The following is an 18,817-nucleotide window of genomic DNA, read 5'->3' on the forward strand; positions in this document are numbered from 1 at the left end:
TTAGCCAGGAAGCTCCTTAAAACTTCAATTTTATCTCTATGCCAGCTACAAAAAACTGAACCACGACAAAGACAAATGGCATCAATTTTAAACATAAGTATAAGAACTAAATTTGGAAGTTGATAAAAATGCAACTCTAAGCATTTCATTTATCATATTTTAAATTTCAAGTAAAATTAATCAGAATAAGATTCTGTGGTTTTAAATAACTTCTGAATCAAGCTGCATTACGGTTTTTACCTGAGTTGGAACTTGAATATGTTGGAAACACTGAAATATATGAATTCCTTGAGTAGAAATGATGGAAGAATGTAGGGACTGCTCAGATAGACTCGTTGCAATAAGTGCAATCAAACTGGGCATGGAAGTAACTTCTTTTATCATTTCTTTCAGAACTAGAATTTTAAAAAAAGTTCAACTTTTATGCATTCAAATATATAACATAGAATTTATATGACCATTAATTTTTTTCACAAGAACTTCTTAAAGTTCACTGCTTGTTCCATAAGACCTCTGGCGTTGAAACTATGTAATCTGTTTGTTTCTAATGGACATTTGTCCCATGTACCTACAAACTATACAGTATGTTAATTTTGCACCATAAATAAATACTAATACATTTTGTGTATTTATTATATTGTCAAATATGGATACAATATATAACATATCAATTATAGTAGTCCTCAATTTAAAACCATAACGGACCCGGTCTGTTACAGTTGCAAATCAGGACAGTCGTTAAACAAAGTACCCATGTGATTGCCTTGCTCACTATCTTGACTCTCCCAGGTGTGGTTGCTAAGCAACTGTGTAGCTCAGTGGTGGCGAACCTATGGCACGTGTGCCAGAGGCGGCACTCGGAGCCCTCTCTGTGGACACACGTGCCGTTGCCCCAGCCTCGCCTCCCCCCACGACCCCCTCACCAGCAGCCCCCCTGGAGGAGAGTCGCCCCTGAGCGTGGCCTACACAGAGCAGTGCAGCCAAGGACATGGCAACTAGGCAGCATAGACAAGACTCTGCCCTCACACCCCATCCCACACAGTTGATGCTGCGGGGCGGAGGCAGAGGGCGTGGCTGCCATGGCGCTGCTGGGCTGCCTGGCCGATCTGGGGCGGGCCCTGGAGGCGGGTGAGTGGCCTTGCGGGTAGGTGGGGTGGGGGATGGGGGCGGGACAGAGAGTAGAGCAGGGGTGGGGCCAGTTTTGGGGCACTCGTTCTCTAAAAGGTTTGCCATCACTGGTGTAGGTCATTAAATAGACATATGGAAAGAGCTGCCTGTCAAAAGAGAAGGGAATTCCTCCAGTGGGCTGGAGAAATGGAGCTTGGATTCTAAAGATTCAAGCTTCCTTTCACTGGCCAAAGACATTCTGATTATGAGAAAAAGGAAGATCTTATCCCTACACTTGGGATTATACCTTAACATTGTGTCTCCAGTTGTTAATGTTTGCACTTTGACTTCCTAACCTTGGTATCATTGTGCATCCAGATGCAAACATGTTATTAACACTACTCATCCATTTCAATTCATAAGGGAGCTAAATTATCATTTCCTTAATCATGATTTAGTGCCCCACCCCCTTTCAAAAGGATTATTTCTGAAGCAGGGAAAAGCCTTTATTCTGCTTCAGAAAGACTGGATTTCCTGGGAAGCTAGCATAAGGGACCATTCTGAAAGGGGGGAGGGTGGCATTGCCAACCAGCAACTGAGAGCGACAGGGCTGATTATAGAGGGACTCTGACCCACGTGGGATGAGGTTCATCTGACAGGCAACCTGGATGCTCTCAAATACTAAGCAAAAATGGAGTCCTGGAAGTGTGAGAACTTTGAAGTGCCATGAAGCACACACTCTGGATTAAAATCCCTCTTGGGTCTCACCATGGACTTTTGAAGTCAACATTTGAGAACAGAAGGATTGTTTCGCAGAGGGACTTCTTTGCTCAACCTCATTAATAGCACTGCCTGATGGAGGGACTGTGCCTTTCTACATTACAAGTAGCATTTTGCTCTCAAAATGGTTGGAAGAAAAAAGATCTCCCATGGACTTAGCCTAGTCCAGGCAGGGAGGGGAGAGATAGGCAGCTCCCCTCCCCTCTGTGCGATAGCCTTTAGAAATGTTACATTTGCTAGCTTTCTGGCTAAAAAGCCATTTAATGCAATATTTATTATCTCTATAGCAGTGGTTCTCAACCTTTTTAATGCCGCGACCCCCAACCGGTCGTAAGTCGAGGACTACTCAACTGGTGCAGCACCGTTTGCAGAATGGGACTTTTGGCGGGCTCAGCAGGGCAGAGACAGCTGGACAATTCCTATTGGCTTTTGAAAGCCAATAGAATTAGACTCTATTCAAGAGAGTCTATTCTATTGGCTTTCAAAAGCCAATAGAATAAAAGGGAGTAGCACAGCTAAGGAAAAGGGGGATAAAAATGGCAGACTGCGTTGTTTGGCGACCCCCGTGAAATGGTCGTTCGACCCCAAATGGGGTCCCGACCCACAGGTTGAGAACCACTGCTCTATAGTTTCTGCATTGGAGACAAATTTCTTGCATGTCTACTCACACTTGGCCAAATAAAATATCCTATTCCTATTTTCTCTTCTCTTCTCCTCTCCTTCTCTTCTCTTCCTTTCTTCATTCTCATACTTATTTCCGAAAAGTGGATAGCCCTTTTTTAACCCAGAGTCTTTGAGAGTGAGGCCACTTAGAGGGAGTCCGCCACCCATGTGAGGCATAATCAATCTAGCAGACAGTCTTTCTGTTCTTAGAAGCTGGCTGGCAAAGGTCCATCTCAAAATGGGGCTTGACGGACCTTTTCCAGCTAGCCTCAGGAACCAGAGACAGTTGTGTGGCAAAGGCTTGTAACTGTCCCTGAAGGCTTCCTTGTTGACTTTCGGAGGAAACCAGAAGAGAAGATTGCAAATAGTGATCACATATTCGCATAGGGCTTAGCAACTCATTTTAAGTGTGAACAGGTTGCCAAGAACCTAGATTGCAATCGCGTGACCATGGGGGTGCTGTAACAGCCATATGTACAGGTAGGGGGTCGTAAATCTCTTCATTCTGCATTACTGTAATTTTGAACCGTTCCTGAATGAACAGTTGTTAAGTTGAGGACTAGTTTTATAATAGAGCTACAGTTCTGGTTATGGCATTTCCCTTTCACAACATGTAAAAGCTGATGATCGGTTATAGTTGGTATACAATTTTGCCATCTAGTTCACACTAACCAAATAACCAGTTTTGGTTATACTTGGATTGTGGTAGACCAGCACCACTATGAATATTTCCCTGAATGTCAGGTGTGAAATAAACATAATAAATACATAGTTGAAAATTACATTACTAGTTCATATGAAATATGAAAAAGTTAGGGGAGTTTAGGTATACAGACACATTAGTTCAGAGCTGAAACTACAGCATATCAGGAAAAGAAACCAGTAATTACAATAAGATTTGGTGGATATGAATTGCAGCTTTATCCCATAACATATGCAATTAATGAATATAGTTCCAGAAGTTGCTTATTTCCTAAAAGCAATAAGCAACACATTTTGATTTAACCAAGGAAGACATTTAGAATCAGATATGCTAATATACTTGAATACTAATATACTTGAATACTTTTAACAGCATGATTAAAAAAAACAAGCCATTTACCATGAGCAAGACAAGTGCTCTGGACTGCTTTAGGACTGTTCTCATGTTCTGGAGCAAGGGGAACACCCATTATATGATCAAGATCATCTAATAGAATGATAGATGGCTGTCTCCATGCTGCCTCTAGGAAGGCTTCTTCCAGCTTCTTCTGTATACTTTCTAATCTCTTCCCTGGAATATTATGTATTGTCAGTGATAGAAAAAACATGGACCAGCTTCCAGTTCAATGCAGTTATCAATGTATGCTTATGTAACTCTGTTTCAGTTTTGGTCATATCCACAAGTGTTAACACTGCTCACTTACAAATACCCACTCATTATAAGGCAAAATATAAACATTAAACCATAATTTGGACAGAAGACTGGTTAAAATCATATGGTTCAATATATTTCATTCTTAAGAATTGTTAGGTTGAACAAACGCTATTTCCTATATACTATAGTGTATAGGAAAAGATCAGTGGTGGGATTCAAATAATTTACTGTAACAACCAGTTCTCTACCCTAATGACCATTTTAAGTATAAAAAACTGATACACCGAAAAGTAGTTTATTATTTCATGTATTTAATACTTAAATAAGAACAATAAAAGAGGTACACAAAACTAGATTATGTTGCCATGTTTTCCCAAAAATAAGACTGGATCTTATATATAAATGATGTCGCAGTTGCAACTGCTGCCTGTGGATGGCTCTAAATTGAGCTGATATAAGCAAAAGATTTCTTTCTCCCATATTTGGGCCGACAGGGTGCATCAAAAAACACTCAAGGTAATTCTCCTCCCCTGACACAGCTGACAAAGTGAGAAAGAGCCTGTGGCCTAGAGGTTAACACAGCTGCCTAAAGGTTAACACAGCTGCCTAAAGTGCAAGCAGCCCAGGTTCGAATCTCAGAAGGGTATGTTTGGCTGATGAGAGCTAATTAGCTCGAAATAGCTATTCCATTCTCCCTTAATTCTTTGTTAGCAATCCAAATTTTAAATATAGATCTTATTTTCGGGGGATATCTTACATTATAGCATGTGGTGAGCGCTCAGTGGCAGGGCATGGCTTGTGCACATGGCGGCCTAAGGTCAAAGCGCCGGCAGCGCGCCAAAAGGTCAGGGAGCGTGCTGAAGCAAGCCAGTGTCCTGCGTGCAGCGCCCATGCCGGTTGCCCCTTCCACACCAAAGCTGCCATGTTTACCATAAGTACCGGTACTCTCTGGCAGGCCTGGGCAGCTGCTAGAGAGCGACAGGCTCGTTTCAGTGCCTGGTGCCCTTAAGCGGTTTGCCCTTTCACTCTCCTTCTGAACCAGATTGCTGGCACTTTCGGCCACTTGGCCCTCAGGGTAGCTCTGCCCACACAGCCACCAAAGCAGCAGGTGGAGTGCTGGAACCTGCTTTCCAGCTCCATCGCATTTCTCTGCCACCATGGAGCTAGAGATCTTGCCTCACCTACCACCGCCCAGATGCCTCTCTTCCCAAAGCATTTTTATGCTAACCTTCTTTCCAGCTCTGATGCGTTCCTCCGTTGCATTCCTCTGCCGCTGCGATCTTTTTTTCGCAAGAAGTTGGAATTGATTGATTTTTAAAAAAATTTAGTCCCACAAGTTTACCCACAGCAGCGATGGAGTTCCGCGTCAGAGTTGGAAAGGTTAGCATAGAAATGCTTTGGGAATGGAGGGCATCTGGGCAGTGGTGGATGGGGCAAGCTCTCCAGCTCTGCGGCAGCTGGAAAGCAGGCACTTTATGGTTCCGGCACTCCACCTGCCGCTTTGGTGGCTGTGTGGGCAGAGCTGCGAAAAGGGCTCAGAAGGGGAATGAAAGGGAAGACGGGGATGGGCAGGTGAGGGGGGATCTATCCCACATCGCCCCACTTGTTCTGCGGCCGCGTTCGGCCGAGCCGTGTTGCGCCCACCAAGGTGCTTGGGAGACCCTCTTCCCCTATGAGTTCCTCTATCACAGTGGTTCTCAACCTGTGGGTCGCGACCCCATTTGGGGTCCAACGACCATTTCACGGGGGTCGCCAAACAAGGCTGTCTGCCATTTCCCCCCCCCCTTTTCTTTAGCTGTGCTACTCCCTCTTATTCTATTGGCTTTTGAAAGCCAATAGAATAGACTCTCTTGAATAGAGTCTAATTCTATTGGCTTTCAAAAGCCAATAGGAATTGTCCAGGCTGTCTCTGCCCTGGTGAGCCTGTCAAAAGCTCCAGTCTGCAAACGGTGCTGCAAGGTGAACTTTCTGGAAAGCTTCCCTCCCTGCTGAGCAACTACTAAAAGTAAGTAAAAGAGGGTAGGGGTGGGAGGTGGGAGGCCGAGTGCAGGGAAGGTTGCTGGTGCATGAGGGGCCCGGCGGGTGCCTTACCTGCCTTGGGCTGGGCCAGCTGGTGGCCCAGCCAGTGGTCGGCCTGCGCCGTCACTGCCGCTTGCCAGCTACGCCTCGGCCGGCGCAGGGGGCGGCACCACACATGCGTGGCGCTCCTGGGCAGGGAAATACAGGTAGTCCTCGACTTACGACCAGTTGCGGGGTTGCAGCATTAGGAAGGTTGAGAACCACTGCTCTATCACATTCCTCCACTGCCGTGTGCAGTTTCACAAAGTTTGCCAAAGTGGATCCCGGGTTGCAATATGTGTTGCAATGGAGAGATTGGAAGTGGAGCAGCTGGCATGAGGGAAGATGGAGCGGGGAGGAAAAAAAAAAGCGGCCAAGTGAGAAGTGGGGCCATCCTGGCTGGCCAGGCACTGAAGCACTGCCGAAAACAGTGGAGTCTGTGTGTGTGCCTGCTACATACTCACCCATCAGCTATGCTCTTCATGCCTCGGATCAGTTGCAGAGCACTGTGGAGAGCATGGCTAATGCAGGGCCAGCATGTGGCAGGCAGGCACACAGACTTTGCTGTTTTCAGCAGCGCTTCTCACTCTGCTGCTTTTCCTATTTCTTCTCCTCACTCCTCCTTCCCTCTCGTTGGCTGTTCCACTTGCTGTCTCTCCATTGCAGTACACATTGCAGCCCAGAATCCACTTTGGCAGTGGCAGGGTTTGGTGGATGGTGAATCCCCATTCGTGGTGTGTCCACCAACCAATTGCCATGCTGCCTCAAGCCAGTGCCTGGCTGGCCACCTTGAGCCAGCTGCAGCATGCTGTGGAGAGCATGGGGGACGTGGGGCGAGTGCGAAAGAGATGCGCACACAAAGTCCACTTTTTTCAAGTGCCATTTTAACAATTGGTTTGCTGAACTCAAGAGAAAGTAGGTAACGGTTCTGCTGAACCGGTACGAACCGGCTAAATCCCATCACTGAAAAAGATACAGAAAAGAGAAAGGCAATCATTTACCTCTTAAAGCTTTACAATCAATCACTTCCAAGTGAGTATCAAATTTATCAAATGCTTCTTTGCAAATGGCCTTTGCTAATGTTGATTTGCCACTTCCCTGTAAAAGAAAATTGGGTTGAAATTACTTCATACTGAAAATTATAGAAATTACTGTCTTGTTATAACTGGCAATTTTCTCTTAGAAAATACATTCTAATAATTTAATATAAACTGATAAAATGAGTAAATTTAATAAGTTCAGAAATCTATAATTCCTTCAGCCACCTGCAAAATATCTGCTTGATTAAGTAATGGCAGCATTGAACTCAAATATCTTATGTTATTATATATCATTTCAGTTGTTTTATTTTCCTATGCTTTCTATCAATGCTTTTATCAAATTAATGACTGTAACTACTCAGTTTATTACCAATTAAAGCCTCTGGCAACTAGTCAAATGGGGATTATTTTGTTCCAAAGAGATTTCAGAGTGCTCTGTTGTGGGATTCTCCCTTGACACCCGAGCATCTATCTGTACGAACTAAGCTCAACTTAGTTTATCTTATAATTTCTTATTATTTGCCATTCCCTTATCTGAAGGAACCAGATCAGCTACTGTTTTATGGACTAAGAAGATCTGTTTTTATATTTCTATGTAATGCAAATTCAACCCCTCATGTTTGCATTCCCTGTGTCACAGTAAAACCTATTCTGGTTGCTAAGAAAACCTTGGAATCATATGAATTCAATGAAATTTCAGATCCATGAGAACAGGCAGAATTTACACAACCCAGGTTATGAAAGATCAAGTATCATCTATATATTTACTACCTGTTTCATGGTTCTATAAGAGATTTTAAAACTTTCCCCTATTCTTTATTGGCATATATAGAAGGCTGCATAATACTAAATGCAGCAAAGAAATATCTTTGTTATACATTGATATTTAAGAGTCCTCATGAAGGCAAGTCAAAGAACTGCATAAAATACTCCTTTAGAAGAAGCAAACTGAAATAATTTCATGACTGCCTGACATAAAAAGACAAAATAAATAAAATGAAAATGTCCTGCATGCTAAAAGGAAAATTGAAAGCCTATTTACCTTTGCTCCAGTAATTAGATTACCCCCACTGCATAGTCCAGCACAAAAGGGAGCTAGTTTTTGAGACAAGGGATGTATCAAGAGGCTATGCGATATGTGTTTCAAAGATGATAATCCAATGTTATCCACTCCTCTGCAAAGAACAAAATTGAGAACTACCATCTCACCCTAATCAAGTTACGTATCAAATAAAGGCCCAGTGTTTTCAGAATACTGTATAAAGCAATCCAACACGGTATGCTTACACTTATGATGTTTCTGAAAATGAAGATGGTGAACATTATGTACAATGAATGCACAATGAATATTAAAAATTCATCTGTTCATCATTCATTTCTTTCCTTTGTGTTGTTATTAAAATGACTCACCCTAAGCAGTTTAGACTGAGCCATGGAAAAGGCTGTTCACAACAATATTGGAAGTTACTACCACTGGATCCTGGAGGCATAGGATGTAACAAAACCTGCAGAAAGATTATACTGTTAGGGCAGAAAAAGTGATAAAGGAGAAGCCACATTTATATTGATGTAAGTCCTATTAAGTTCTATAAGGCTTATTTCTGATCAGTCAGAAGTAATATCCTGAAGAAGTCATGACATACGATTAAAAAAATAAAAAATAGCAATTATCCAAGTTTAGAAGCACGTAATATAAGAACAGGCATCTTATTTTGTGGACAGGCAGATTTTTTATTTCAAAAATGGTTTTTTGAACAATTAATGGGGAGCTTGTGATCAGTGATATCAAAATAACACAAAGTGGGTAGGACCAATTTTGGAGCTTAGTTTTGTTTGGAGGCACCTATAAAAATGGAAGATATAAAGCCGTGGTGGCGAACCTATGGCACGCATCCACAGGTGGCACGCAGAGCCGTTCCTGCCTCCCTCCTCTTTGCGCACACGCAAATTTTTCTATATAAACTAAGGAAGTTTCGGTTTCGGAGCACGTGGCAGAAAGTGAGACAGACAACAAGCGGCAGAAAGCAAGAGAGAGAACAAGCAAAAGCGGTAAGTTTCGTCTCTGGCCTGCCGCTGAGCTTCCTCTGCTTGGCACCGGACACCCCAGCGGCCCCAGAACACCCTGCCCGCATTTCCTGCAATTTTGCAGCCGGACCAGTGGCTAAAAAACACCCCGCGGCCGCCAGCACTTCTCATAATTTTGCAGACAGCCTCCCCTCGTTCAGCCCACCCCGCGCCCTCTCCGCCTGCCACTGATCGCAGCGGACAAGCCGGGGGCCACCGGGGAAAGCCGAGGCCAAAGAGCCCGGCCCAGCGGCTAGAAAACACCCCGCGGCCACCGGCATTTCCCATAAATTTGCAGCCAGCTTCCCCTCGTGCAGCCCGCCCCGCACGCTCTCCGCCTGCCTAATACTGGCCCAAATCTTCAGAGATTGCTCTCAAACCATCCTGACCTGCCAGGAACAATACTAGGGGGAGGGAGAGAGCGACCTGATGAGCAGACAAATATGCACACGCGTTCCCGGGCCCACGTACTTTCCGCGGCCAAATTCTTCCCTTCCTATCCCTACCAAGGCACAACCTGCTCCAGGCACCTGTCGCCCTTAGAGTGCAGGCTCCTCCCCAGCTGACTGGTCGGCCTCCTCCGGTCTGTCCTTCCTCACCTGTCCCGCTGGTCAACCCACTGGTGGTTTTGGTGGTGTGGTCGATGTTGTAGTTGCGAGCTTCCTCCCAGCCTTCGGGCAAAGGCAGCTCCTGCCGGGGCATTTTTCCCGGCAGCAGGCGTAGCAGCGGAGACAGACCAAGGCTGGAAGCGGCGGTGGCCACCCCATGCAAAGGGTTCAGCAACCCCCCGCCCAGCCCAGCAGCTGGCATGGCGGGCTGGGGCGAGGGGTCGCGGCAAACAAGGAAACCGGAGCCAGGCAGCCAACCAGGCGGGAGTCTCACATCCTCAGCCGCGCAGGGAGTAAGGAGAAGCGGCACGTGCGGGGGAAGAAGAGCTTTCTGAATGTTGCAGGCAACACGCGACAGCCCAGGTGAGCCGGGCTGGCTGCCTGCCGTCCGTCCGTCCGTCCTCTTCTGATAAGCGAGCCAGTCGCCTATCCACTGCTTCTGTCTCTCTCTTCAGCAAGAGACCCCCAAAGCCAGAGAAGGGGCAGAGCTACGTTGCCGTGGAGCCTGGTGCCTAGAGAGGTCAAGCCCACTTATTTTACCATGCTTTTGCTTCCAGCGAAGTAGAGCTGTCAGCTTAGCCAAGGCTCCGGTGCCAAGCGCTGCCTACCTCCTCCTGGTTGAGGCGGGGAAGGAGGAAGGAGGAAGGAGGAGGAGCCGCTGCAGCTTTTGACTGTGGGTTAGGCAGGTTAAGAGAAGCCAACCTGATAGCGGAGGGTGGGTGGATTCCCACGTGCTATTAACTTTGTTAGCAAATGGGAAGGTCGGGGGGGGGGTTGATCAAAGTTGCTTCATTTATTCATTCATTTATTGCACAATAAAATTATTTGAAACCAACATTTTGCACTATTCTAATGCACAACTGCACAACTGCATGTAATCTCTGAGGAGGCTATCACATCTGGGCTACAAAAATTTGGTTAAAGCATTCGTGTTTGCTGATATTTATTTCCTTTTATAAACTGCTTTGATTCTTCCATTTATTGTTTAAAGTGGTTTAATACTTCCATTTATTTCCTTTTATTCCCTTAAAACTAGTTTGAATCTTCCATTTGTTGCCATTTATTCTCTTAAAACTGATTTAATTGTTTTGTTTATTTCTGATCCACGAAACCTATAACCTCCATGCCATTTCTCACTCTTTTTATTCCTTTCTGCTTTGCTTTTTATTCCCTCTCTTTCATATATTTTCTTTCATCTTCACTGAAAGAAAATCCCTCCAGGTCTCCACTATAATCTATGATTCAAATGAAAGCAGCCTGTTCTTATTTATTATTTACTAACTTTCTGTAAATTTTGGTCCCACATTTAAAGGCAGGATAAACATGCATTAAAATACATGCAGCGGCGGCACAGCATTAATGGTGGCCGGGGCTGTCTTTCTTGCCACGCCCATTTGGTGGCCGCACCCACTTGGTGGCCACACCCACTTGGCCATGCCCCCGGCACCGGGTGATGTATAAGTGGGTTTCAGGTTGCAGTTTGGGCACTCGGTCTCTAAAAGGTTCGCCACCACTGATATAAAGCATACATTTTGTTATTAACTCCTATGAAGTAAGAAAAAGTGATTCAGTTAAGGAAAGTATTAAGAACTGAAATACTAAGCCCTAAGACTTCACACACATTATGCTTTAATGTTCTTTATTTAAAAAAAGAACTGAAAATGTTGGTCTTACCCACGTTGTAAAAGAGATCTGAAGTTCAGAACTGGAGCACAGTTTGCCCAGGATGATTTTGTTTCTTGATTATATGGACGGATGCACTTAAATAACAATAGGCACTTAAACAATGATGTGCATACCTCAAATTACAATACTGCATTCAAAATAAGGTTCACATTTCCTTGTATTTCAAAACTTCAACTCTTCAGGTTAAAACATCACATTTTACCTGCTACTAATTACAGAACTATGGAGTCAGAAACAGCAAATTCAAATATAAGAGCTTGTTTTGCAATGAGGAGGTCACTCCAGAATTCTCTTCAAATATTATAATCTATTGCAAATTTCTAAATAGTGAAATTTATTATCATCTTAATTTTTCTTATTGTTTATATTAAGATAATATCAAGAAAACCAGATACAAACAATAATCTTTAGTAAGTGGCATTAATATTTTAAATTATTAACTGTCTGAAATTAGTTATACTTACTTGTATATTTGCTTTCTGCAGCAAGCTAGGGCTCAGGATGAAAGCATTTTTAGCTTTCTCTTCTTCTGTGTCAGAAGTGATTATACTGAGGACAAAGTCTTCCAGGCCTTCCATAATACAATAAGCATTAATCTGATTATTATTCAATACAAAATATGACATATTTTAAGTTTGTAAATCTAGTTGGTATGACAATGAGTTTCATTGTGTCATCAGGGATACCCAACCCCCAGGCCGCGGCCCAGTACCAATCCATGGCCCGTTTGGAACTGGGCTGTGGAAATGGTGCATATGAACATATGTGTGTATGCAGCTCCACTTGTGTGAGCAGCGGGTGGGTACGCACATTCATGCAAAACTCCATTTATGCGAGCGGCAGTTGCATGTGCCCGTCACACCTGCAAATGGAGCTTTGCCTATGCGAACAGCGGGTGGAACCATTCCCTCCCCCCCCCCCAGTCTGCAAAGCTGAAAAGATTGGGGATCGCTGGTGAATATTATTTTTAGTGTTCATTTTCATTACTTACAAAAACAAAACTAAACAATTTTAAAGGACTAAACAGAGCAGAGGGAAAGGTCCTTTATAGTTAGCTCAGATTGGATGTGCTACTATCAAATAAATAAAACATTACCCATTTCCTTTGCAATATCAAAAAATACTTATGGCAAAATTAATTATTAATCTAATATATTAGATGTAGATAAACTAACGGAAATCCAATTGTAATTGGCTAAATCTTTTAAAACTGATTTATAGGAAAAACCCTGCAACATTCAATTGTAGCTGAGTTTTGCTTACCAAAATTAAGTGCTAATTGTAGATAGCTTGTTTCTGCTGTGATCAAGGGAAGCCTAATGTAATCCTCTAGCCACAACTTAAATGCATTTTTAATGTCTTCTTCACTTATTCCTTTATTCTAAAATGAAAAAGGGTGAGGACTTTAATTCAGTAATATTTTTTCTAATAAAAAAGATTTTTATGAAGAGCTTTTTTCATTCTGTTACCTATTAGCTGACGGGTTACCAGTAATCACAACACTATCCCACAAGTTGATCTAATTTTTGTTATCTTCTAAGGAACTGTGATGTTTTTTTGGGGAAAAGTATATAAATTTGGTAGGGTTCACGCCTTTTATACCAAATGACAATTTCGGGCATATTGGCATTATGTTTCTATCAACAGCGAGTAAGCCCTCAATCAATCCAAGCATCCCATCAATTTTATTCTAAATGCTTGTTTTGGAAACTAAAGAATATAAAACGCTTGGGTTTTTCCAAGGTACCAATTGCAATGTAGATCCCAAAAATGGACATTGACTTAATAGCTTTAAACAAATGGATATTACTCAGAATTGTAGGGAAATACAGTCTAAAAAAATAAAATACAGCATATGAACTAAAGTAAACATACTGGTTTCTACCAACATTGTTGAATTAAATATTTGGGAGCATAGTTATATTGGCAGAATTCCTGCCATGCTCCTTTTAAATAATCAGCATAACTCTCTTCACCACACTACAAAATTGTTAGTAAGAATTGGAGAAATGTGGGCAACTTGTGAGATAGATCATGAAGGATGAAAGCAGAAACAAATAGCAATTGAGGAATCTTTGGAAAGCCAAGAGCTTTCTGTGCCCATGAAGCACTTTTGGAGTGTAAGCCATTTGTTTATGATTGTTCAGTAAATTCAAGTGTATAAATAATAATATACAAATACTCATTTGGAAAAACTTTGGAAAAAAGAATTCATTAAAAAAATTACAACTTCTAGGGAGATTTAATCCATTACACTTACATGATGGCTCATAATTAAGATATTATCTTTGAATAATTTGAGACTGAATGTGACTGAGGTTGCTAGAAAAATATAACTACCAATGAAACATCTGAACTAAGAATAAATGTATCAGAAATTAATAGAAAAATATAGTGACAAGTAGCCCTCATTTAATGATCATTTATTCAGTGACTGTTTGAAGTTATGGCAACACTGAATGAATCATAATGATGCCCAGTCTTCAAAGTTACAACTGATACAACAGTCATGTGATCAATATTCAGGCACTTGTCAGTCTGCTCACATTTATGACCACAGAGTTGCTTCAACTCCTCCCACCCCCACCTCCTCCCCATCTATTGGCTGCCCTGCAGAGTGACATTCTTTGGTGATAGTGTTGGCAACAGCACTAGGGCTGAAGGAGAGGCCCAGGGCCTTCAGCAGTCACCACTGGGTGCCTGGGCCTCTACCTCAGCCACCAGTACCTCTAGGTAGTGTTACCTCAAGCCCCATGCTAACTCAAGCCCTGGCCACTCTATCTCCACAGTGCAAGGACTCGGCTGCCCCTGCTGCCCTGTGCTCCATTGCCCTATGACGACTTCTGCCATCGTCTTCCAATGCGGATAAAGCATGTCTGGCCTGACCCTAGGTATGACAGTTTTTCTCCCTAGTGCCACATGTCCCCTTCTTACGATGCTTTGGAGGTCCTCCAAAACCTCATGAGAATGCTGTTTTTCCAAATTTTGTGTGCCTTTCTCCAAATCATGCAGGCACTTTTTGCAATGTTTTGGAAGGTTTTATGAGGCAATGCTGAGGTGGCTAGCTACAGGTGCAGGACTTGAGGTGACACTCCTTGGTGGCAATGGTGGTGCTAGAGCTGCAATAGAGGCCTAGGGGCGGCAGCAGCCGGCTGCTGAAGGTCCCAGGCTTCTACTTCAGCCCCAGAACCACTGGCATTGTCACTGCTGCCAAGGTGTGTTGTTTTCAGGGTAGCCAAAAGAGCACAGATATGCCTGTGAGGAGAGTTGAAGTGAAATCTGCAAGTAGACAATAAGATACTGGAAGCAGTTTATCAAGTAATTAGGTCAAACTCACCAAAATCCGTTCAGGCTGTAGTCTAAGAGAGGTTGGAATTTTAGGATCTGAACTGATTGACGTGATTCTGACAGCAGCATGCATTTCTATATCTAGCTTCTTTCTCAACCACTCAGGTATCTGAAGTGCAGAATAAACAGTTTGTAAACAATTCCTTCTCTAATATAGAAAAACTTTAATATTTCATAAGATACAGTCACTGGTGTAGTAGTAGAGTTTGTGTAGAATCACTTAGGTGAGATGGTGCAGAAATTTGACAAAAAATAAATTAAGACAATTTAAGATTTCAAAGCTATTCAAAGACTATAATTGTAATTAAAATGTTAACAGCTTTCTCAGTTCTCTCAAGGAAAAAGGGGATTCCTTGCATTTTGTTTTTCATTTATTGAGTTGATTTTGGTTTAATTATTTGTATCCCCTTTATTATTTTCACAAATAACGCAAACATATCCTAGCACAGCTTCCTCCTTTTTTCTCAACATCAACCCTGTGAGGTAGATTGGGTTGAGGGAGAATGACTGGTCCAAGTTCACCCATCTGGCTTTCATGGCTAAGGTAAGACTTGAACTCACAGCCTCCTGCTTTTCTAGCCTTGTGCTTTAATCACTAGACCAAACTGGCTCTCACATTATTTATGGCAATAATATTAACTTATAACCCTATTTTTGCAGCAGAAATAAATGTTGCCTAAGTGAAGAAAAACAAATGAAAAATACACTAATTTTTGTTTTGCTACTTTAATCCACTTTATAAACTTGATTTAGGAAGATATGTAAATATTTGAAGTAAATAAAGCAAACTAAATTAGTATTTTTAAATTGAAATTATTTGAATTTATTTTATTTAAAGTTGGATTAGGATATATGCTCACTAAATACAAAAACACTACCTTATGTATTATAGTTTGGAGATTGCTGTCTAGCAGTCACCATAAGCACATTATTCTGAATAAGCACAATTTAATACAGCTTGGTTTTTAGGTAAAATATTTTAATTCTCTAATGTTATTCAACAACTCATCAAAAATTGATTTAAAATGCTAATGAGTCTGATGTAATGATTTTTCCGTATCCTTCATAAATTTCACTAACCCAAATTCTTCCAACATGCAGTTGTTCCACATTGTTATTGAACATTATGGCATCCTTTAGATCCTCAAATCCATTCCATATTATTTGCACAATAGAAAACTCATTAGATTCTTGACTCTTACTCAAAGCAAATTGCTTTTGGTCTTCTGTATTAGACAAGTGTTTCTCTTTATTTGATGTTAGATGATACTTTAACTGTTGCATCTGCTGTTTTGGAGAAAGCAGTTTACTAATTTTCCCATAAGAAACTTGAGTATTAGCTTCTAAAACAGGAAATACCTCATTCCATGGAAAAACAAAGACAGTGTTATATTTCTGAAATGTACATGTTTCCAGCATATTTTTCATGCTGGGAAGCTGCCTCTGACATACTCTAAAAACAGAATCCACCTGAATCAAATTTAACAGATGATTTTTAGCAGTGTTCATTTCATCAATACCACCAGAAAGCTCGTGTTTCTTTTCGGAATTATAAAAAAAAATGTTCCCAAGTAAATTCCAAATGTTTGGAAAAATATTTGCATTCAGTGGTCCCTTTGCATTTGGCTGATCTTGCTGAAATTGCCTATTTGTTTCTTTGGAGTGTGATTCCTCATTTCTTTTCCTTGGTTTTAATTCACTTTCAGGGACATCATCCTGCATAATGTCATCTTTCAGGGAAGGCAACATGGCAGAACTGTCTTCACACTGCCGTAATTTAGGAGATACAAGAAGCTCTGTGCAAGCTTCAAGTCTTCCATAAAGAGCTGGGGGTTTTAGAGCAACTAAAATAAAAAATGGAAATGTTAATATATACACCTAAGTTATAATTATCTCTCTAATTCTGATAAAGTCTTGCATAACCACTTACCAGTTCGGATATAGATACAAGTATGTTGCTCAACCCACACTGGGAAGACACCTTTTGGAAATACTATTCGAATTTGATCAAGAAGATGCCTTTCGAGGGACAATGCATGCAGCTCCTATAATCATTTTACAGAGTGTTAAAAAAAAAATCTGATCTTGGTTGAGAAGATTGCAAACAAATGTATACACAAAAATGGCCTTATCAAATAAAAATGCATGTTTAGTTAATGTGAAACAGATAAGAGGGGAAAAAATATAAGTATTATGTAAAAAAAACCTCTTTAATTACCAGTATTTCCCAATCATCTGCTGAAATTGGTTCTACTTCTACTTGCTGACAGGACAAAACCTGAGAACAGGGTTCAAGGAATACCTGGCAGATAAGAAATCTAATTAAGTTAATTTCAAAATTTTCACACAGACCACTGAAAATAATTCTAAATGAGAAAAGAAAATCTGATATAAGAATCACATGGTTACTGATCTGTACTGACAATATATATTTTCAAACTATATTTTGGCCATATAATTAGTGTTATTTATTCCCTTTGGCAATGTAAAAGTTTTTGGCATCCTCAAATAAATAAATGGTATTTTATTCAATTCTGACAGTAACAAAAACTAAACAGTTTGGCAACAATATTAGTACATGCAAACTTTTATTTATTGTTCCACTGATTGACTCACTGAATCCTAAGCAAAAATATTCTAATATTTTATTTTATTTATTAAACTTAAATGCCACCCATCTTATGTAGAGGCAACTGTAGGTGGTTTACTAATATAAAAGATTAAAACAGTAAATATTAACACTAAAATTGATTTAGAAAATGACAAAGATGGGAAGGAAGGGAGCTAGATGCAATGAGGAGGAGTTTGGGATCTTAGTCCATTAACCATCTCCGGAATGACATGCCCCCACTGGGGAACCAGGGCAGGTGGCAGAGGCAGGTCTTCAAGCTCTTTCAGAAAGTCAAAAGGGTGAGTTAAGATCTCATCTAGGGGGTCACAAAACTGGTGAGGTATAAGTGATACATTGAAAATAATTCAACATACAGTTAGTTCTTAACTTACGACTGGTTGCTTAGCGGCTGCTCAAAGTTACAGCAGACCCTCCAAAAGCTACTTACATTCCAGTTCCGAAGTTACAGCTGCTGCTGCATCCCCCAGTCATTCATTCTTATGACCGACTATTGGGACACTGCAGTAGTCCCCCTGCTTATTTCCTCTCCCTCCCTACCCTGGGTCTCGGTGGGCCTGCTTCCTATCCCATCAGGTCCCACACTCTCTTCATTTACCTTTTGAAAATCTCCAGAGCTTGGGCTAGGAAAGGAGGGAGGCTACTCCATTCCTGGCTTGCGTGGTGAGATCCCAGAAATAGCCACTGTTTTCTGGTCAGTTGCATTGAATTGTGGCTACCCTAAAAATGATGGGGAGTTTTGGGATTATGCCACATGGCCCAAGAACGAATAGACTTCTGCTTGCTTAACATGAGCTCTGACACAACACAGGGCTTTCTATAACTTGAATTAGAGAAACAGAGCAAAGCTCTTTGCACCTGGGTGTGATCCCAGAAGTAGTTATTATTTATAGAGCTGACCACAATTCAATAAGGCTGACCAGAAAATAGCATCCACTTCTGGGTTCAAGCCACATTGCCCAATCCTAGGCTGCATTAGCAGATAGAATCAAGATCACATCAAGTGCTAATGCCACTTTATAATGACTTGGTAAGGCCACACTTGGAATACTGCATCCAGTTCTGGTTGCCACGATATAAAAAAGATGTTGAGACTCTAGAAAGAGTGCAAAGAAGAACAACAAAGATGATTAGGGGACTGAAAACTAAAACATATGAAGAACAATTGCAGGAATTGGGTATGTCTAGTTTAATGAAAAGAAGGACTAGGAATGACATGATAGCAGTATTCCACTATATAAGGGGTTGCCACAAAGGAGAGGGGGTCAATCTATTATCCAAAGCACTTGAAGGCAGGACAAGAAGCAATGAATGGAAATTAATCCAAAAAGAACCAAGCTAGAACTAAGGAAAATTTTCCGAGAGTTAGAACCATTTCTCAAATGACTTGCTTCCAGACGTTGTGGGTGCTCCAATACTGGACGTTTTTAAGAAGAGATTGAACAACTATTTGTCTGAAACATTACAGAGTTTCCTG

The 18,817-nt window shown here is 41.6% G+C and overlaps 1 protein-coding gene across 3 annotated transcripts in view; it reads right to left on the reverse strand.

The window, feature by feature from the left end:
• The window catches only part of PEX1 (peroxisomal biogenesis factor 1), a 44,978-nt gene that overhangs the window by 23,279 nt on the left and 2,882 nt on the right, over positions 1 to 18,817 (reverse strand). For 2 of the 3 annotated variants that reach the window (XR_005558464.1, XM_039357686.1), the window contains exons 3-13: positions 16,930 to 17,013; positions 16,642 to 16,756; positions 15,792 to 16,555; positions 14,701 to 14,820; positions 12,627 to 12,744; positions 11,828 to 11,934; positions 8,416 to 8,510; positions 8,048 to 8,180; positions 6,967 to 7,063; positions 3,653 to 3,823; positions 241 to 395 (exon numbers count right to left, since the gene is read on the reverse strand). Coding sequence is in view for 2 of the 3 variants with exons in the window: in XM_039357686.1 (XP_039213620.1) it covers positions 241 to 395; positions 3,653 to 3,823; positions 6,967 to 7,063; positions 8,048 to 8,180; positions 8,416 to 8,510; positions 11,828 to 11,934; positions 12,627 to 12,744; positions 14,701 to 14,820; positions 15,792 to 16,555; positions 16,642 to 16,756; positions 16,930 to 17,013 (1,959 nt within the window). In the remaining variant the exon portion in view is untranslated. The remainder of the gene's footprint in view (positions 1 to 240; positions 396 to 3,652; positions 3,824 to 6,966; positions 7,064 to 8,047; positions 8,181 to 8,415; positions 8,511 to 11,827; positions 11,935 to 12,626; positions 12,745 to 14,700; positions 14,821 to 15,791; positions 16,556 to 16,641; positions 16,757 to 16,929; positions 17,014 to 18,817) is intronic. The other variant, XM_039357687.1, reaches the window with a different exon arrangement.

This window comes from Crotalus tigris, unplaced genomic scaffold (assembly GCF_016545835.1).
Source record: "Crotalus tigris isolate CLP2741 ecotype Arizona unplaced genomic scaffold, ASM1654583v1 scf7180000018940.2059657, whole genome shotgun sequence".
Classification (NCBI taxonomy): domain Eukaryota; kingdom Metazoa; phylum Chordata; class Lepidosauria; order Squamata; family Viperidae; genus Crotalus; species Crotalus tigris.